The sequence below is a fragment of the Cherax quadricarinatus genome, chromosome 100 (assembly GCF_038502225.1).
Source record: "Cherax quadricarinatus isolate ZL_2023a chromosome 100, ASM3850222v1, whole genome shotgun sequence".
NCBI classification, from domain to species: domain Eukaryota; kingdom Metazoa; phylum Arthropoda; class Malacostraca; order Decapoda; family Parastacidae; genus Cherax; species Cherax quadricarinatus.
Window position 1 is genome coordinate 3752892 of NC_091391.1, and position 18645 is coordinate 3771536.

The following is an 18645-nucleotide window of genomic DNA, read 5'->3' on the forward strand; positions in this document are numbered from 1 at the left end:
TAAAATGCTAGGAGCAAGTGGCTAGTAACCCCTTCTTCTGCACAAATTATTAAATATAAAACAAAGAAAATCATTACGTATTATTAAGTACAAAAGAAAGCTACTAACATGCTGTGTATTTTGGAAAGATTTATTTCAGCATCATACAATCTTTGTGAAGAAATGAGTAATATTTGGTTGTGCGTGTAGAAAGCTCATGGTTATGTAGAGCAATTTAGGCAAGTTCAAGCCTAACTTAAAAAAAAAAAAAAATACCACAGGCAGGGTTAGAATCTGCGATCAGACAGACATAAACTCCAGACTGAGTTCTAACCCCACCCGTGGTTTGATTTGTTTGCAATCATGTCATTACGATATCATGAGTCATCTTAACTTAAAACTACAATGGCACTGATTAATATCTTTCTTTTGTTTGCAGCCATCAAGAGCTTGAGAAAATTAAACCTTAATAGTACAAGCCTCTCTGTGGAGACATTTGAAACACTAAAAGAAATGCTGCCATCTCTTCTGGAGGTAGATGTACGATATACAGATGCTTGGTGACCCTCGCCTCCCTCTGCTGATGCTCTTGACGTCAGCAGATCACCAGGTGGACCAACTGCTTTTCTCAGACGCATCCTCAACCAGCTGGGGCGAAGAAGGAAGGAGAGAGACAGAAAGCAAGACTCTCCGGTAAAAGAGAAGAATAACACAAGGCGAGACTTTATGTGCTTACCTAGGTTTGATGGGAAAGTTCTTTCCAAGAAGAACTGCTTAGTTAAAGCAAAAAGTGAAGAACAAAATACTATCAGAAGGAATCTCCTCGTCAGGGCTAAAAGTGAGGAACAAAGCACAAGTAATGTTCTTGTCAGAGCTAACAGTGAAGAACGGAAACCTCCAACACAAAATGTTCTCGTCAGGGCCAGTAGTGAAGAACAGACCGCCGTCACAAGAAATGTGCTCGTTCGAGCCAACAGTGAGGGTAAACGATACAAGATAAGCAATCTTCTCTGTGAAAGACAACGTGCTATTGCTAGCCAGGAAACTGTGCATTACAAAGATTAGCATTTGATACCTGAGCCTCTGGAAAAAATGTACATGTAATATTTAAGTATATATAATTCATATTGAATAATATGGGAAACAAAACTGAAGTATTTTCTAGTAAAAATAGTTTTTCAAAGGGTACCAAATGTTGAATAATTAATTGTGAATATAATGCAAGAAAAAATATATAAGATCAATCTCTTTAGAATTATTATTTAATGTTAGACGATAAATGTTTTATTTTATTTACTAAGTTAAACAGTAACTTATCTTTTAGAAATAAAGCTTTATCATATCAAGCAGTAGAAGATTGTTCATCAGCTGAAAAATGTGTTTTTTTTTTTATTTTTTATTTAGTTACAATATTTTATACAGTTCGTGTGCACAAAAATACATACATACACACACACACACACACACACACACACACACACACACACACACACACACACACACACACACACACACACACACACACACACACATACACGCACACACATAATAAAAAATGGGTATTATAAATTTGGTGAGAGGTACAAAACAAATTTATTTGGATGCATTGAAAAAAAACTGAAAGTGCTAAAAAGGAAGAACAACAAATCAGAATAAAGCACAACATTGCTGGCACTGTTGATAGTAAAGGTGAACTCAACATTTAAACATTGGTAACAATTCCTAAAAGATTTATACAAATAATTTTTTTTTTTAACTCTTTCAGGGTCCAGACCCCCGATCTGAAACTTGTCTACAGGGTCCAAGAATTTAAAAAAAAAAAAAATTATTTTAATGAAATGGTAGAGAATCTTTTTCTGAAGGTAATAAAACAAAAAGTATTTAATTTGATGGAAATCTGACAAAATTATACGCAAATTTTGCTGCATCAACGGTATTCATGCATCAGCGATTTTGCCCACTTTGACTCCCATTTTATGCTAATTACATTATTCCAGTCAACCAAGTTCTTAGCCATTTTGCTAGTATTACTTCTTTTTTATGGATTGAGAACAAGAAATCGCTCAACCAACCATTTCAACTACTCAACAGAGTGATTGGAAATTGGTAATTTAGCCAATTTTACACAAAGTTCAAAATATTCCTGTTTCAAAACAGGATCCAGAATAAACAATGCAGACATTCCTGGCACTAAAATAACATTTCCTCTGTTTATTAGTTACATCTCCAGGCTTTACAAATGAATTCCATTTTGATTTTTTATTCACATAATGAATTTTTATTCACACCAAAAAATAGAAGATTTACTGTTATGCAATATTGTAATAATTGTATATATAATATCAGCACATTTGTGAATGTACATTAGACCCACCAGCTGACATGTATTGGATGTGTGACGATCATTTGTTTACTCTGGAACATCAGCAAAAATCGAACATTTACACTACTTTGAGCTCAGTTTCAAGCCATTTTCAGTACAAAAACCAATGAAAATCATCGCTATTTCTGTAATATATCTTTCAATCTATCAAATGTGACCAAGAAACTGCAAATACAACCACAAAAAGCATGCAAAGTCACTGTTATAATCCAAAAATACGGCTGCATTTTTTTCTCATTATGCACTGCATGCTGCAGGATTTGTTTCATATGCTGCACACTTACCACATAGATGCATTCATATCAAGGCCCAAATTTACAGTTCACAGCTTATCTGAGCGAGCTGAGCTCATGGCGTAGTACCCTCGCTTCACAGCTGTACAACTATGGAACACACCCTCATAGGATTAAATCAGTATCTTTTTCTTTTCAGATTTTAGGCAGGGTATAATTTTTTATTACCTGTTGCACATAAGCACTGTTTTTGAGCTCTTTTATAACTAACTTGAACCCCTCTAATGAGGTTCTTTGATGCCAATCCAAGGACTCAGATCTGTTCTCCTCTTCTGTGTACTGAACCTGATTGCCTCCTATTTCCCTAGGCACTGTATGTCCCATACAAGTTTAGCACTCCCCCATGACTATAATATTACTATATATACATTAGTTCAAGATGTTGAGTTTATGCTTACTATCACCAAAGTTTTATATAGTTGGTTTTAGCATAAAAAAAAGTGCCGAGCACATAAGAACAGTTACAGTATAACAACATTAAATACAGTAGTCCCCCTGTATCCATGGGGGATACATTCCAAAACCTACCATGGATACCTGAAACTGTGGAAAGTAGCGAACCCTATATATAAGTCATTTTCCATTTATATACGTACCTATGATAAAGTTTAACTGATAAATTATTCAAAATAACTCTAGAATTAGTAATTTTTTTCAATGATGGAAAATATTCAGAGATTCTCTTAGGCTTTTGAAGAACTGCCAGCATCACTACTTTTGCACTTTGGGGCCATTATTAAGCATAATAAGGGCTATTTTTGGGCCATAGTAAACTGTGGATAACTGAAACCGCAGATACCGAATCAGTGGATATGGAGGCTCTACTGTTATTCCTTAAATTTAACATAAATCAGGAAAAGGGGAGAATTTATATCTATGATTTTTATATACTAAGAAGTATGTTGATAAGATATAATATGCAGTTTATGACATCTTAGTAAAATAAATCACTGAACATGTGGGGTTTAAACTCATGGTGAGTTCTAAGCCTTGCTCACCATGGATTCAAATCTCACCTGTTTCGAGATTTGTTTGCAATCGTGTTATTATGATTTTTATGAGTCAGTAACTAAGTTATTTCATCCATCAGGACTTTATCAGTTCTCACAACTGATAAAGTCCCTGATGATGAAATGTCTTTTCAATAAAATGCCATAAATTGTATACTGTGTCTTATTAACACAGAGGAAAGAATTGCTAAAGTGAAGCCAAAGACTTAATGAAACACAAGAACTATAGATCTACAATGAATTTATTAGAAGACAATAAAATTCAAAGAAAACATAGAGAAGCTTCAAGTTCAAAATGTAATTATAAATTTTTTATTAAGATTTAGATTACAGATTGTCTTTGCCATTTGAGGCAAATACAATTAGGGACCACAGTAAACCCTCGACTTAAAGGAACTCAATTCAACCCATTTTGGAAATGCTGAACCAAATCCTCTGAATTAATGGATTTGGAAATACATAATGGATTAGTTATAAAATTGGCCAATATGGTTACGATCACAGTAAAAAATCTCATCTCTATCCACCACAGTCGCCATTACTGGCAACCTGTTTCCCCAATTAGCCTGGTAAATCAAATGTTTACTCCTGTGAAACCTAATAAAGAGTACATGTATATGAAATTTAATGTAAAACATTGGAATACATTAAAAAACTCAACTGTACTACCTTCAAGGCCCATTTCTGCTACTTTCCAGTGATAACTGAAAACATTTCATAGGTACAATACAGGAATACCTTGCATAGTGCAGTTAACAGGTGCTAAGAAAATTGCCTATGTAAAACTGCTCTGTTTAACCCTTAAACTGTCCAAACGTACATCTACGTCCACGTGCGGGGGGCTCCAAATGTAGATCTACGTCCACGTGCGGGGGCTCCAAACGTAGATCTATGTCCACATGCGGGGGGCTCCAAACGTAGATCTACTTTTTTTTTTTTTTACATGCTTTCAAATGGGGAAAATCAAGGTCGGAGCGCCACACACGTGAACATAGATCTACGTTTGGACAGTTTAAGGGTTAAAACTGTTGTGTGTTAAATGTAATCCATCAAAGCTGAAATAATACTGCAGCATGCATTAATATGCCTCCTGTACCCCATACCCCGAGTACTCCTGCTGTGTGTGTGCTTATACTGCTGCGAGTAATGCAGTTCACTAACGCACAATTGCTAAAATATAATTTAACTATTAAAAACTTAGAAATTGTAAACCATGCTATAGCAAAACCCACACTGTTCTTAACTGCCTTATACAATATGTACTTGTATTAACTCTGAAGAACAAAAAAGCACAATATCATGACTGTAACAATATACAAATAACCCGCACATAGGAGAGAAAAGCTTATGATGATGTTTTGGTCCAACTTGGAGCAAAGTCAGACCAAAACATCGTCTTCGGCTTCTCTCTCCTATGTGCGGGTTATTGGACCAAAGTCGGACAGAAACATCATCGTAAGCTTCTCTCTCTCCTATTTGTGGGTTATTTGTATATTAACTTATGACAGCAAAGCCTCCAGTATGCCTGGACAGTGTGGAGGAGGGTATACCTGGGTAGTGGTAAAGTACTAGTTAAACTGAGGAAACACTGGTGTATCAGGAGAAAAATTAGTGTATCTTTGCTCCTACACTGTAAAGTATAAAGTTCACAGTATCCACACACATTCATATCATGTGAACTCCATTCTCACATACAAGAGGGCCTCATTTATATGGTTCTTAGGTTTCTGACCCCATACGGCAAGCAAAAATCACAAGATGGAAAAGAGCAATTTTTCATCATCGAATGCATCTAAAACACCTGATAATGTGTTTACACTATCAGGTATTAAGTGGTCAATAGAGTTAGGCATAAAAAAACAGATTAAAAAGTAAAATAAACACACAGTACATACAATATTTACCTTAAAATATGGTTGCCTTTACCTTATGCAACTGTTGTACAAAAATGGTGGAAAAGCAATAAAAACACCAAGGATAATAAACAATGGCTCAACTGAAAGCCAACAAAAACAAGGAACGCTGATAAGAGGTGCTGTATATGCAGGGCCCTTCTCTGTAAGTGAATTTCTATCACACAAAACAATAATTGGTTGGAAGAGGTTTGTTACACAAGTAAACTTGCATAAAGTTAGAGAAATATCAAAATCTATTCTATTATTATTACAAAATTTACACAGGTAGGGGATAATCAGATGTAAATAAACACAAATACAATGTACACAAGGACCTCACTTATAAAGAACCTATTTTCATTGTCGCACATTTTCGTTAACTTTCAACCGAGTCATCATTCATTATGTTCGGTGCTTTTACCGTTCATTCGCACAACAGTTGTATATGGAAAGGGCAACCAGCACCATATTTAAAGGTATTTTATGTACTGTGTATTTATTTTATTATTTTATCTGTTTTTTTTATGCCTAGCTGTATAAGCACGTAATTTACGATAGCATAAACACACCATCAGACATTTTAGAACATTCAACAATGAAAAAAGTTCTTTTCCACCTGCCGGCAATTTTTGTTTACCATACAGAGTTGGGAAGCTAAGACCCATACAAACAGTGCCCTCCTGTAATGAGATCTTTCACTGACAACATTTCACACACTCAGTGGCCTTTTCAAATGACCAGAAGTTATTTTCAAAATCCCATCTCCAACAGATGGCTAGATTTTGTGTGCTGGATTCCAAGGGTTTTTTAAATGAGTACTCTATTAGTCATATCTGTCAACTACAAAACAGTATAGGTTAAATAAAAGGCAAACTACTGTAGTTGATTAGATTTGTTTTCGTTTTGCTTCATCAACAAATAAAACCCATCCTTATGGGAGAAAATATAAGTAGGTGACAGGATTAAATAAAGTTTTTAATTAAACAAATGATCTGCCGGAAAAATATACTTCACATAAATATCTGCAGACGTAATAAAAAACTATGCAAGATATGAAATCAAAATATTTTTATTTTTTTTATTAGCACAGCCATCTCCCACCAAGGCAGGGTGTCCCAAAAAGGAAAAACTTTTACCATCATTCACTTCATCATTGTCTTGCCAGAGGCACACTTACACTACATTAACACCCCTCCTTCAGAGTGCAGGCACTGTACTTCCCATCTCCAGGACTCAAGTCCGGCCTGCCGGTTTCCCAGAATCCCTTCATAAATGTTACTTTGCTCACACTCCAACAGTACGTCAAGTCCTAAAAACTATTTGCCTCCATTTGCTCCTATTGCCCCTCTCACACAAAACCTCCTCTATCCCCTCCCTCCAATCTTTCCTAGGCCGACCCCTACCCTGCCCTCCCTTCACTACAGATTTATACACTCTCGAAGTCATTCTATTTTGTTCCGCCCTCTCTACATGTCCAAACCACTTCAACGACCCCTCCTCAGCCCTCTGGATAATAGTTTTGGTAATCCTGCACTTCCTCCTAATTTCCAAACCACAAATTCTCTGCATTATATCCACATCACACATTTCCCTCAGACATGACATCTCCACTGCCTCCAGCCTTCTCCTTGTTGCAACATTCACCACCCATGCCTCACACCCATATAAGAGCGTTGGTATAACAATACAGTGGACCCTCGACTAACGATATTAATTGGTACCCGAGAATGAATATCATTAGTCAAGTTTTTTTTAGCGTTGGTCGAGGCAAAATGTTAGCGTTAAAATGTATCGCTAGTCGGATTTAACGTTATATGATGCCATCGTTGGTCGAGGGTCCACTGTACTTTCATACAAAATGACCTCAATAATTTGACAACTTAGAGACAAATGACTGATAGAATTTAATATAGATATGAGCCACATAATTCAAAATGAATAAACCAAAAGCAGGTCATATGAAAAATATAAAATGAGAAAACAGCCTATGGAGTAAGTTAAAAGAAATAATTAGTATTAAAGTGATTACTTCTTAATGATTACATTCATGTAATCAAATGGATCACACAAACTGTCAAATAAATTACATATATATGTTGTGAAGCTCTACATATGTAGTGTGGTGTCCTATATTTAAAATATACTACATAAATAAAGGCCCTAGAGTTGAAAATGTATGATTTTCTTAGTCAAAAAAGGCCTTCGCTGGCAAATATTTGGAAGAGAGATGTGACAACACATAAGATAACGAAAAAATGCTAACAGATCCTCCATTAGGAGGATACAATTGTAGAAAAATGTGGTGCTAAAAGCACAATAGAAAACATTTCTTTATAAATCAAGTAGTTTGTTGTAATAAGACCCTACAATAAATCAAGTGGTAGTTTATTGTAATGAGATCTTCCAATAAATCATTCTGTATAGTATTCAAAATAAAGATATTTATATATTTTGTGCTCAACTGCATCCAATATTTTACAGAAAATAGAAAACCAAGTTTCATTCTACTTCTGTAACTACAATTAATCACAGATACATGGGGACCTACACATGATGGGCATCAAATAACCTGTGCAAATACACAGCACACACTTTCACATCCATGTACACACACGTTCATACACATACATACGATATATTCACTATTCCAAAGATGTATGGGGCATTCTATAGATTCCCAGAGTTATAATATATATGTCGTTTGACTGGTGTCACAAGAAGGAATTAAGTTATACAGTGGACCCTCGACTAACGCTATTAATCCGTTCCTGAGAGCTCATCGTTAGTCAAAATTATCGTTAGTCAAGTTAATTTTCCCCATCAGAAATAATGGAAATCAAATTAATCCGTGCAAGACACCCAAAAGTATTGAAAAAAGAAATTTTAACATATGAAATATTAATTTTAATACACACAAACTGAAGAAGACATGCACAGTTGCATGACACTTACCTTTATTGAAGATCTGGTGATGATTGATGGGATGGGAAGAGGGGAGTGTGTTGATGGTCTTAGTGTTTAGAAGGGGAATCCCCTTCCATTAGGACTTGAAGTGGCAAGTCCTTTTTCGGGGTTACTTCCCTTCTTCTTTTAATGCCACTAGGACCAGCTTGAGAGTCACTGGACCTCTGTTGCACAACATATCTGTCCATAGAGGCCTGTACCTCCCGTTCCTTTATGACATTCCTAAAGTGTTTCACAACATTGTCAGTGCCACAATTAAACACTAGTTCAGGTTTCAATTCTTCACTGTCTATGTACTCCTTGAATTCCTGCACATATTTTTCAGCTGCTTTTTGGTCCAAACTGGCAGCCTCACCATGCCTTATCACACTATGTATGCCACTTTGATTCTTAAATCTCTCAAACCAACCTTTGCTGGCCTTAAATTCACTCACATCATCACTAGTTGCTGGCATTTTTCTAATTAAATCCTCATGCAACTTCCTAGCCTTTTCACATATGATTGCTTGAGAGATGCTATCTCCTGCCATCTGTTTTTCGTTTATCCACACCAATAACAGTCTCTCAACATCTTCTATCACTTGCGATCTCAGTTTTAAAAACATAGTTGCACCTTTGGCAAGAACAGCTTCCTTGATTGCCGTTTTCTTGGCCACAATAGTAGCGATGGTTGATTGGGGTTTTGTGTACAGCCTGGCCAGCTCGGAGACACACTCTCCACTTTCATACTTAGCAATGATCTCTTTCTTCATATCCATAGTAATTCTCACCCTTTTTGCTGTAGGGTTGGCACTAGAAGCTTTCTTGGGGCCCATGGTGGCTTATTTTGCAGGTGCAATCACTAAAAAGGCTCTGATAATATGAAATGTTCCGATTGTATGCTTGGAAGCGACCGAGGTGGCTGGCTGGCTTGTAAACACTGGGCGCTCAGGCCAAAGTGGACGCATCTCGTACGGAATGAATAGCGCTGGTCGGGTTTTTAAGTGCTAGTCGAGGCAAAATTTTTGCGTTAAAATGTATCGCTAGTCAGATTTATCGTTAATCAATGCCATCGCTGGTTGAGGGTCCACTGTATATCTAAACCATGAAAATCATTTTGAAATGCTAAGTGCATATAAAATTTTTCTTTTAGATGGGAATTTAAAGAGTCGCTTTAATGTGCATTTATATACAGTACCTCATTCTGTTCTCTAGTAAGTTTATTAAAATCATATCACTAAACTATATCTCTTCATTAAGTTTAGAAGAAATATAGTTCAGAGTTGTCATTCCAAAATGCATTGTGCTGTAGGGAGATGGTATATTAGTATGGTAGTCACTTCTAATTTCAAAACCTATTATAACAGTGACCCAAAATAAAAATATTGTGCGTGTGTGTGTGCGTGTATGCATACGTTTGTTTTACATGCATATATGTGTATATATCTACATTTATGTTTGTATGTTTGCTTTGTGTGTATTCATGTGTGTGTACAGAGAAGATAGGAATGATAATATATGTATGGTGTGTATGGAAACAAAATCACACTGCCACAACCCATACTGAAACTTCAGTTAAAATTATCATTCTATAGAGTAATTTGTATTTTATGCAATTGTATTTATTTCCAGTAATATGCTTCCTCATTCACTTCAAATTCATGAGTTAGAAAAAGGGCTATACAGTACAGCTTCTCCTCACTTAGCGACGTACTCGTTTACTGACGACTCGGACTTATGACGGGCTCTTTGACCAGTATGCATACCTAAATAATGTATGTATATTAGAGCTGATTTCCTCTATTCTGCGTATTACAATATATAGTACATTACTTTATAAACATTTATAAATATACCAGAAATATTATAAATGGTGCAAAAGTGACATTAAAACAATATCAGAGATGGTTGACACAAACCCATTACCATTATAGTATGCTCCTTACTTAGCGAAGAATTCGTTTACCAACATGGTCTAAGGAACGGAACTCCATCGTTAAGTGATTAGAGGCTGTATAATATAATCATAAAACAGATTAAAAAATGACAGATCCTTCCTAAATAGACATTCATAAAGCCTTCAAAAATCTTAGGAGTAAAACAAAGTTCTTGAAAAGGGTGTTTTATACTGGTACTGTACAGCTCCTGGGCTGCAACCAAAGATCTTTAAACTTTTGGTACCCCAAACCTAATAAATTTCACTAACAGAAAAATATTCAAAACAAGCAGTAGTTAATAATAATAATAATAATAATAATAATAATAATAATAATAATAATAATAATAATAATAATAATATCTTTATTTCTATAAGTACATGTACAAGGTATACAAGCTAAGCTGACACGAATGATGTACTACTACACATATGTGTACAAACATATATACGTATGTACAAACACACCCCTCTGGGATTTCTTCTCTTTTCTTACTAGGTCTTGTTCTTGTTTAGTTCCTCTTATCTCCAAGGAAAAATGGGATAGAATTCTTCCTCCATGAGCCATGCGTATTGTAAGAGACGACTAAAATGCCTGGAGCAAGGGGCTAATAACACCTTCTGTATATATTACCATAGTTAAAAAGAGAAACTTTTCTTTTTCTTTTTGGGCCATTCTGCTTTGGTGGGATATGGCCGGTGCATTGAAAGGAAAGGGTGAACACAGTAGACAACCGGTGTAAGGAAACACGCCCCATGTTTCTACCCTCGTAGGTAATTAAACCCAGACATACACCGTGTGAAGCGAGAGCTTTTGCCACTAGACGTCGGGCCACTGTGGCTTCATACTATGGAAAAATTTAGTTTTGTAGCTAATCTTTTTCCTGCTGACAGTAATAAAACAAATGACACAGGTGCACAGCAAGTTTTATTGTGATAGTTTTCACTCAGTGTTTAACCGGGCCAGAATAACAGCCATGTTCTCTTCTGCTGTACTGACAGAAATGTTCTCTGTATTTCCTTAAACTTGGAACACTCCTGGTGTATCGATAACAATTGTACATTGAATAAAATGTCAGTTGTGGTGCTGAGGGGAAGGCTGAGGGTTTCCCTTCAATCTCTCTCCCTAAGTCCATCAAATATAAAATAATAATACCAGGTAATTATAAAAACAGCCTCAAAATAAATTCCCTAGCGCTCTGATCCAACAAGATTGCCACCCCTGACAATAATAATGATAATAATAATTGAGCTTCAAGGCAAGTACAAGAGAACTCTTTTCCAACCGGACTGCTATCCCTAACTCCTATACAGAAACTCTAGAACCAAGCTGCAATAAAGGTTTGCTCTGTGCCTGTAAATATTCACCATCTCCCTAGTTCTTGAGTAATGATGGTGTGCATTCATTATTCACTTTTCGATAAGATGTGTAAATTCAAGGATTATGTGGATTAAAGTAAAGGTTGGATGCGAAAAGTGGGTCATAATAAGCGTGTATGCACCTGGAGAAGAGAAGAATGTAGAGGAGAGAGAGATTTTGGGAGATGTTAAGTGAATGTATAGGAACCTTTGAACCAAGTGAGAGAGTAATTGTGGTAGGGGACCTGAATGCTAAAGTAGGAGAAACTTTTAGAGAGGGTGTGGTAGGTAAGTTTGGGGTGCCAGGTGTAAATGATAATGGGAGCCCTTTGATTGAACTTTGTATAGAAAGGGGTTTAGTTATAGGTAATACATATTTTAAGAAAAAGAGGATAAATAAGTATACAAGATATGATGTAGGGTGAAATGACAGTAGTTTGTTGGATTATGTATTGGTAGATAAAAGACTGTTGAGTAGACTTCAGGATGTACATGTTTATAGAGGGGCCACAGATATATCAGATCACTTTTTAGTTGTAGCTACACTGAGAGTAAAAGGTAGATGGGATACATGGAGAATAGAAGCATCAGGGAAGAGAGAGGTGAAGGTTTATAAACTAAAAGAGGAGGCAGTTAGGGTAAGATATAAACAGCTATTGGAGGATAGATGGGCTAATGAGAGCATAGGCAATGGGGTCAAAGAGGTATGGGGTAGGTTTAAAAATGTAGTGTTAGAGTGTTCAGCAGAAGTTTGTGGTTACAGGAAAGTGGGTGCGGGAGGGAAGAGGAGCGATTGGTGGAATGATGATGTAAAGAGAGTAGTAAGGGAGAAAAAGTTAGCATATGAGAGGTTTTTACAAAGTAGAAGTGATGCAAGGAGGGAAGAGTATATGGAGAAAAAGAGAGAGGTTAAGAGAGTGGTGAAGCAATGTAAAAAGAGAGCAAATGAGAGAATGGGTATGTTATCAACAAATTTTGTTGAAAATAAGAAAAAGTTTTGGAGTGAGATTAACAAGTTAAGGAAGCCTAGAGAACAAATGGATTTGTCAGTTAAAAATAGGAGAGGAGAGTTATTAAATGGAGAGTTAGAGGTATTGGGAAGATGGAGGGAATATTTTGAGGAATTGTTAAATGCTGATGAAGATAGGGAAGCTGTGATTTCATGTATAGGGCAAGGAGGAATAACATCTTGTAGGAGTGAGGAAGAGCCAGTTGAGAGTGTGGGGGAAGTTCGTGAGGCAGTAGGTAAAATGAAAGAGGGTAAGGCAGCCGGGATTGATGGGATAAAGATAGAAATGTTAAAAGCAGGTGGGGATATAGTTTTGGAGTGGTTGGTGCTATTATTTAATAAATGTATGGAAGAGGGTAAGGTACCTAGAGATTGGCAGAGAGCATGCATAGTTCCTTTGTATAAAGGCAAGGGGGACAAAAGAGAGTGTAAAAATTATAGGGGGATAAGTCTGTTGAGTATACCTGGTAAAGTGTATGGTAGAGTTATTATTGAAAGAATTAAGAGTAAGATGGAGAATAGGATAGCAGATGAACAAGGAAGCTTTAAGAAAGGTAGGGGGTGTGTGGACCAGGTGTTTACAGTGAAACATATAAGTGAACAGTATTTAGATAAGGCTAAAGAGGTTTTGTGGCATTTATGGATTTAGAAAAGGCGTATGACAGGGTGGATAGGGGGGCAATGGGGCAGATGTTGCAGGTGTATGGTATAGGAAGTAGGTTACTGAAAGCAGTGAAGAGTTTTTACGAGGATAGTGAGGCTCAAGTTAGAGTATGTAGGAAAGTGGGAGATTATTTTCCAGTAAAAGTAGGCCTTAGACAAGGATATGTGATGTCACCGTGGGGGGTCTTGGCAAGAGGTGTGGAGTTAAAAGATAAAGAATCACACATAAAGTGGGAGTTGTCACAGTTGCTCTTTGCTGATGACACTGTGCTCTTGGGAGATTCCGAAGAGAAGTTGCAAAGGTTGGTGAATGAATTTGGTAGGGTATGTAAAAGAAGAAAATTAAAAGTGAATACAGGAAAGAGTAAGGTTATGAGGATAACAAAAAGATTAGGTGATAAGAACATAAGAACATAAGAATGTAGGAACACTGCAGAAGGCCTACTGGCCCATACGAGGCAGGTCCTTATCAAAACGACATCTACCTAAAGCTAGCCAAGAAATAACTCCCGTACCCCATGACACCAATCAAACCCAGCCCCTCCCACTCATATATCTGTCCAGTCTCTTCTTAAAGCTACCCAAGGTCCTAGCCTCTATCACCCCACTGGGAAGACTGTTCCACGTATCTACAACTCTGTTAGAAAACCAGTACTTACCTATGTCCTTTCTAAATCTAAATTTATCCAACTTAAATCCATTATTCCTGGTTCTTACCTGGTTCGACACCCTCAGTACTTTATTAATGTCTCCCTTGTTTATTCCCGTCATCCACTTATACACTTCAATGATATCTCCCCTCATTCTACGCCTCTCCAGAGAGTGGAGATTTAAGGCTTTAAGTCTATCTTCATACGGGAGGTTCCTTACACAGTAAATCATTTTAGTCATTCTTCTCTGTATGTTCTCTAATGAGTCTATGTCCATCCTGTAGTAAGGGGACCAAAACTGAGCAGCATAATCTAAATGAGGCCTCACTAGTGATGTATAGAGCTGTAAAATAACTTTTGGACTTCTGTTACTTATACTTCTTGAGATAAATCCAAGTAATCTGTTGGCCTTGTTGCGCACACTAAGGCACTGAAAGACTGGATATCAGATTGGAGGGAGAGAGTATGGAGGAGGTGAATGTATTCAGATATTTGGGAGTGGATGTGTCAGCAGATGGGTTTATGAAAGATGAGGTGAATCATAGAATTGATGAGGGGAAAAGGGTGAGTGGTGCACTTAGAAGTCTGTGAAGACAAAGAACTTTGTCCTTGGAGGCAAAGAGGGGAATGTATGAGAGTACAGTTTTACAAATGCTCTTATATGGGTGTGAAGCATGGGTGATGAATGTTGCAGCGAGAAGGCTGGAGGCAGTGGAGATGTCATGTCTGAGGGTAATGTGTGGTGTGAATATAATGCAGAGAATTCGTAGTTTGGAAGTTAGGAGGAGGTGCGGGATTGCCAAAACTGTTGTCCAGAGGGCTGAGGAAGGGTTGTTGAGGTGGTTCGGACATGTAGAGAGAATGGAGCGAAACAGAATGACTTCAAGAGTGTATCAATCTGTAGTGGAAGGAAGGCGGGGTAGGGGTCGGTCTAGGAAAGGTTGGAGGGAGGGGGTAAAGGAGGTTTTGTGTGCGAGGGGCTTGGACTTCCAGCGGGCATGCGTGAGCGTGTTTGATAGGAGTGAATGGAGACAAATGGTTTTTAATACTTGATGTGCTGTTGGAGTGTGAGCAAAGTAACATTTATGAAGGGATTCAGGGAAACCGGCAGGCCGGACTTGAGTCCTGGAGATGGGAAGTACAGTGCCTGCACTCTGAAGGAGGGGTGTTAATGTTGCAGTTTAAAAACTGTAGTGTAAAGCACCCTTCTGGCAAGACAGTGATGGAGTGAATGATGGTGAAAGTTTTTCTTTTTCGGGCCACCCTGCCTTGGTGGGAATCAGCCAGTGTGCTAATAATAAAAATAATAATATACATATAATATATATACGTGTGTGTGTATATATATAAAATATCATTTTATCTTGCATTTTGGAGTATTTTTACCAAACCCTGATGTCTGGTTTATCCTTACTATCCATAAGTTTCAAACATCATCAATGCATTGGTGAACAATTACATTAATCTGGTTTCACTGTTCATTGAGTTGTAATTTACCATAATTTTTTTATACATAAAATGTATTGACATGTCAATAGCAAAAGTAGCTTGTAAAGGATGGGTATTTATTTATTAAGGTGTTAAAATCAGGATTATGTACATGCACACACATGCTCACAAATTAACAAAGATTCAGTCCCTGCAACCCTGCTGGGTAGGCAATGCACTCACCTCACACACTGCCTGTGGTTCAATCCCCAGCTGGGTGGAAACATTAAGCGTGTTTCCTCACACCTGCTATTCCTGTTCACCAAGCAGTAAGTAGGTACCTGAGTATCAGTGGACTGGTGTGGGTGGCATCCTGAGGGACAAGACTGAAGAACCACAATGGAAATAAAATAGACACCCCGAAGAAACACTGACTTCCTTGCATTATCCTGGGTGGCTAACCCTTCCCCAGGTAAGATAAGATTTTGTGTGGATTTTTTAACCCAGAGGGTTAGTCACCCAGGATAACCCAATAAAAACAGACCATCATCGAGAGACTGTCTTATTTCCATTGGGGTCCTCAATTTTGTCCCCAGGATGCGACCCACACCAGTCAACTAACACCAAGGTCCCTACTTGTTAGGTGAACAGGATAACAGGTGTAAGGAAACGCATCCAATGTTTCCACCTTCACCGGGAATTGATCCCAGACCTTCAGCATGTGAGGTGAGAGGTTTGCCAGCTGGGTAGACAAAGTACAACACCAGATATTAGTAGAGAAAATAGAGGAATAGGTAGTGTTAAAAGGTAGAGTGCTCCAGTTTGTCAGGAAGTACCTAAATAATGGATGAACAGGCAGTGTCAAGAGGGAGTGCTCCAAATTGTCAGGGTAAGATAAGATAAGATTTCGTTCGAATTTTTAACCCCGGAGGGTTAGCCACCCAGGATAACCCAAGAAAGTCAGTGCGTCATCGAGGACTGTCTAACGTATTTCCATTGGGGTCCTTAATCTTGTCCCCCAAGATGCCACCCACACCAGTCGACTAACACCCAGGTACCTATTTGCTGCTAGGTGAACAGGACAACAGGTGTAAGGAAACGTGTCGAAATGTTTCCGCCCACCAGGAACCGAACCCGGGCCCTCCGTGTGTGAAGCGGGAGCTTTAGCCACCAGGCCACTGGCAGAGAGTAACAATAAGGGATAAGTAATCAGAATGGAAGAGAATAACTAGTAGGGTCCCAAAAGGATCAGTACTAGAACTGCTACTGTTTTTAATAAACATGAATAACTTATCAGAGGGGTTTGAGTCCTGTGTGTCAGTGTTTGATGATGATATAAAACTAATGAGAGGAATAAAAATGAGAGAAGAGAGTGATAAACTTCATGAAAACTAACAGGGCAAAGATGTGGTCAAATAATTGACCATCTCCCACCAAGGTAGCGTGACCCTAAAAAAAGAAAAAAAAACACTTGTCATTCCTCACATTAATATTCCCACCCCTCCTACAAAGTACAAGAAATGACTTTTAATCCACACTGGGAAAGGCCAAAAAAAAAAAATAATAATTGGTTTTCCTTTTTTTCTTTGTGGTTTGATTAAGAATTAACACAGTAACAGATCTGCAACTTTTTTCTTTCATTTCAATAATAACAATATCTATTTCTACAAGTACATGTACAAGGTATACAAGTACATGTACAAGGTATACAAGTACATGTACAAGGTATACAAGTACATGTACAAGGTATACAAGTACATGTACAAGGTATACAAGTACATGTACAAGGTATACAAGTACATGTACAAGGTATACAAGTACATGTACAAGGTATACAAGTACATGTACAAGGTATACAAGTACATGTACAAGGTATACAAGTACATGTACAAGGTATACAAGTACATGTACAAGGTATACAAGTGCATGTACAAGGTATACAAGTGCATGTACAAGGTATACAAGTGCATGTACAAGGTATACAAGTGCATGTACAAGGTATACAAGTACATGTACAAGGTATACAAGTACATGTACAAGGTATACAAGTACATGTACAAGGTATACAAGTACATGTACAAGGTATACAAGTACATGTACAAGGTATACAAGTACATGTACAAGGTATACAAGTACATGCACAAGGTATACAAGTACATGTTCAAGGTATACAAGTACATGTACAAGGTATACAAGTACATGTACAAGGTATACAAGTACATGTACAAGTATACAGACCATAGCCAACATCAATGACATACTACTACATAGAAAGCTGCTTGTTATGCTGAGCATTTCCCACAAATCAGGTCAGTTTTCTCCCAGGATGCGACCCACACCAGTCAACTAACACCAAGGTACATAGACAACTGATGTAAGGAAACACGCCCAATGTTTCTACCCTCACCGGGAATCAAACCCTGACCCTCACCATGTGAAGCGAGAGCTTTAGCCACCAGGCCACGGGGCACCAAAACTTAACATCCTAACATTATAATTGCATTTTACATAATGTAGCTCAGTTCTACCTAACTTATTTAAGATCAGTCTTAACTTTAGTTAAGATTATCTAACATTAGTTATTATACTCGTATTAAAAGTAATAACCTGAACTGATCGTTCAGCTCTGATTACCATAAATTATAATAAATTTTGTATTGCTCTGACTGTTCTTAACCCTTAAACTGTCCAAACGTAGATGTAAGTTCGCAGGCAAAGCGCTCCGAACGTAGATCTGCATTTATTTTTACATGAGAAACAATGTAAAATCGAATGTAGATCCACGTTTGGACACTTTAAGGGTTAATCTGGAGCCCAGTTATAACCTGAAATACTTTCAATAACATTGGTCTTTTCCATGTAAGATACTCTTATATCAAATATATCTTATTGGAAATTATTATTATTATTCATGCAGCACCAGACAAGCCTGACCCAAGGCTGGGCTCTGGAAGTACAAAAACTCTTGGAACTCATCAAAAGTATATCAGAGGTATAGCCTATTTAGAAAAACATCAATTTTCAAATAAGCCAAATTTGCAGTTCTGGCTACTACGCATGACAGACAGACAGACAGACAGACAGACAGACAGACAGA

General features: G+C 37.4%; 1 protein-coding gene across 2 annotated transcripts in view; it reads left to right on the forward strand.

Annotated features, from left to right (window-relative positions):
• The window catches only part of LOC128704691 (C-Maf-inducing protein), a 616555-nt gene extending 603336 nt beyond the window's left edge, over positions 1-13219 (forward strand). For both annotated transcript variants that reach the window (XM_070079595.1, XM_070079596.1), the window contains exon 14: positions 419-13219. In XM_070079595.1, coding sequence (XP_069935696.1) covers positions 419-543 — 125 coding nt within the window. In that variant the 3' untranslated portion in view covers positions 544-13219. The remainder of the gene's footprint in view (positions 1-418) is intronic.
• The last annotated feature ends 5426 nt before the right edge of the window (positions 13220-18645 follow it).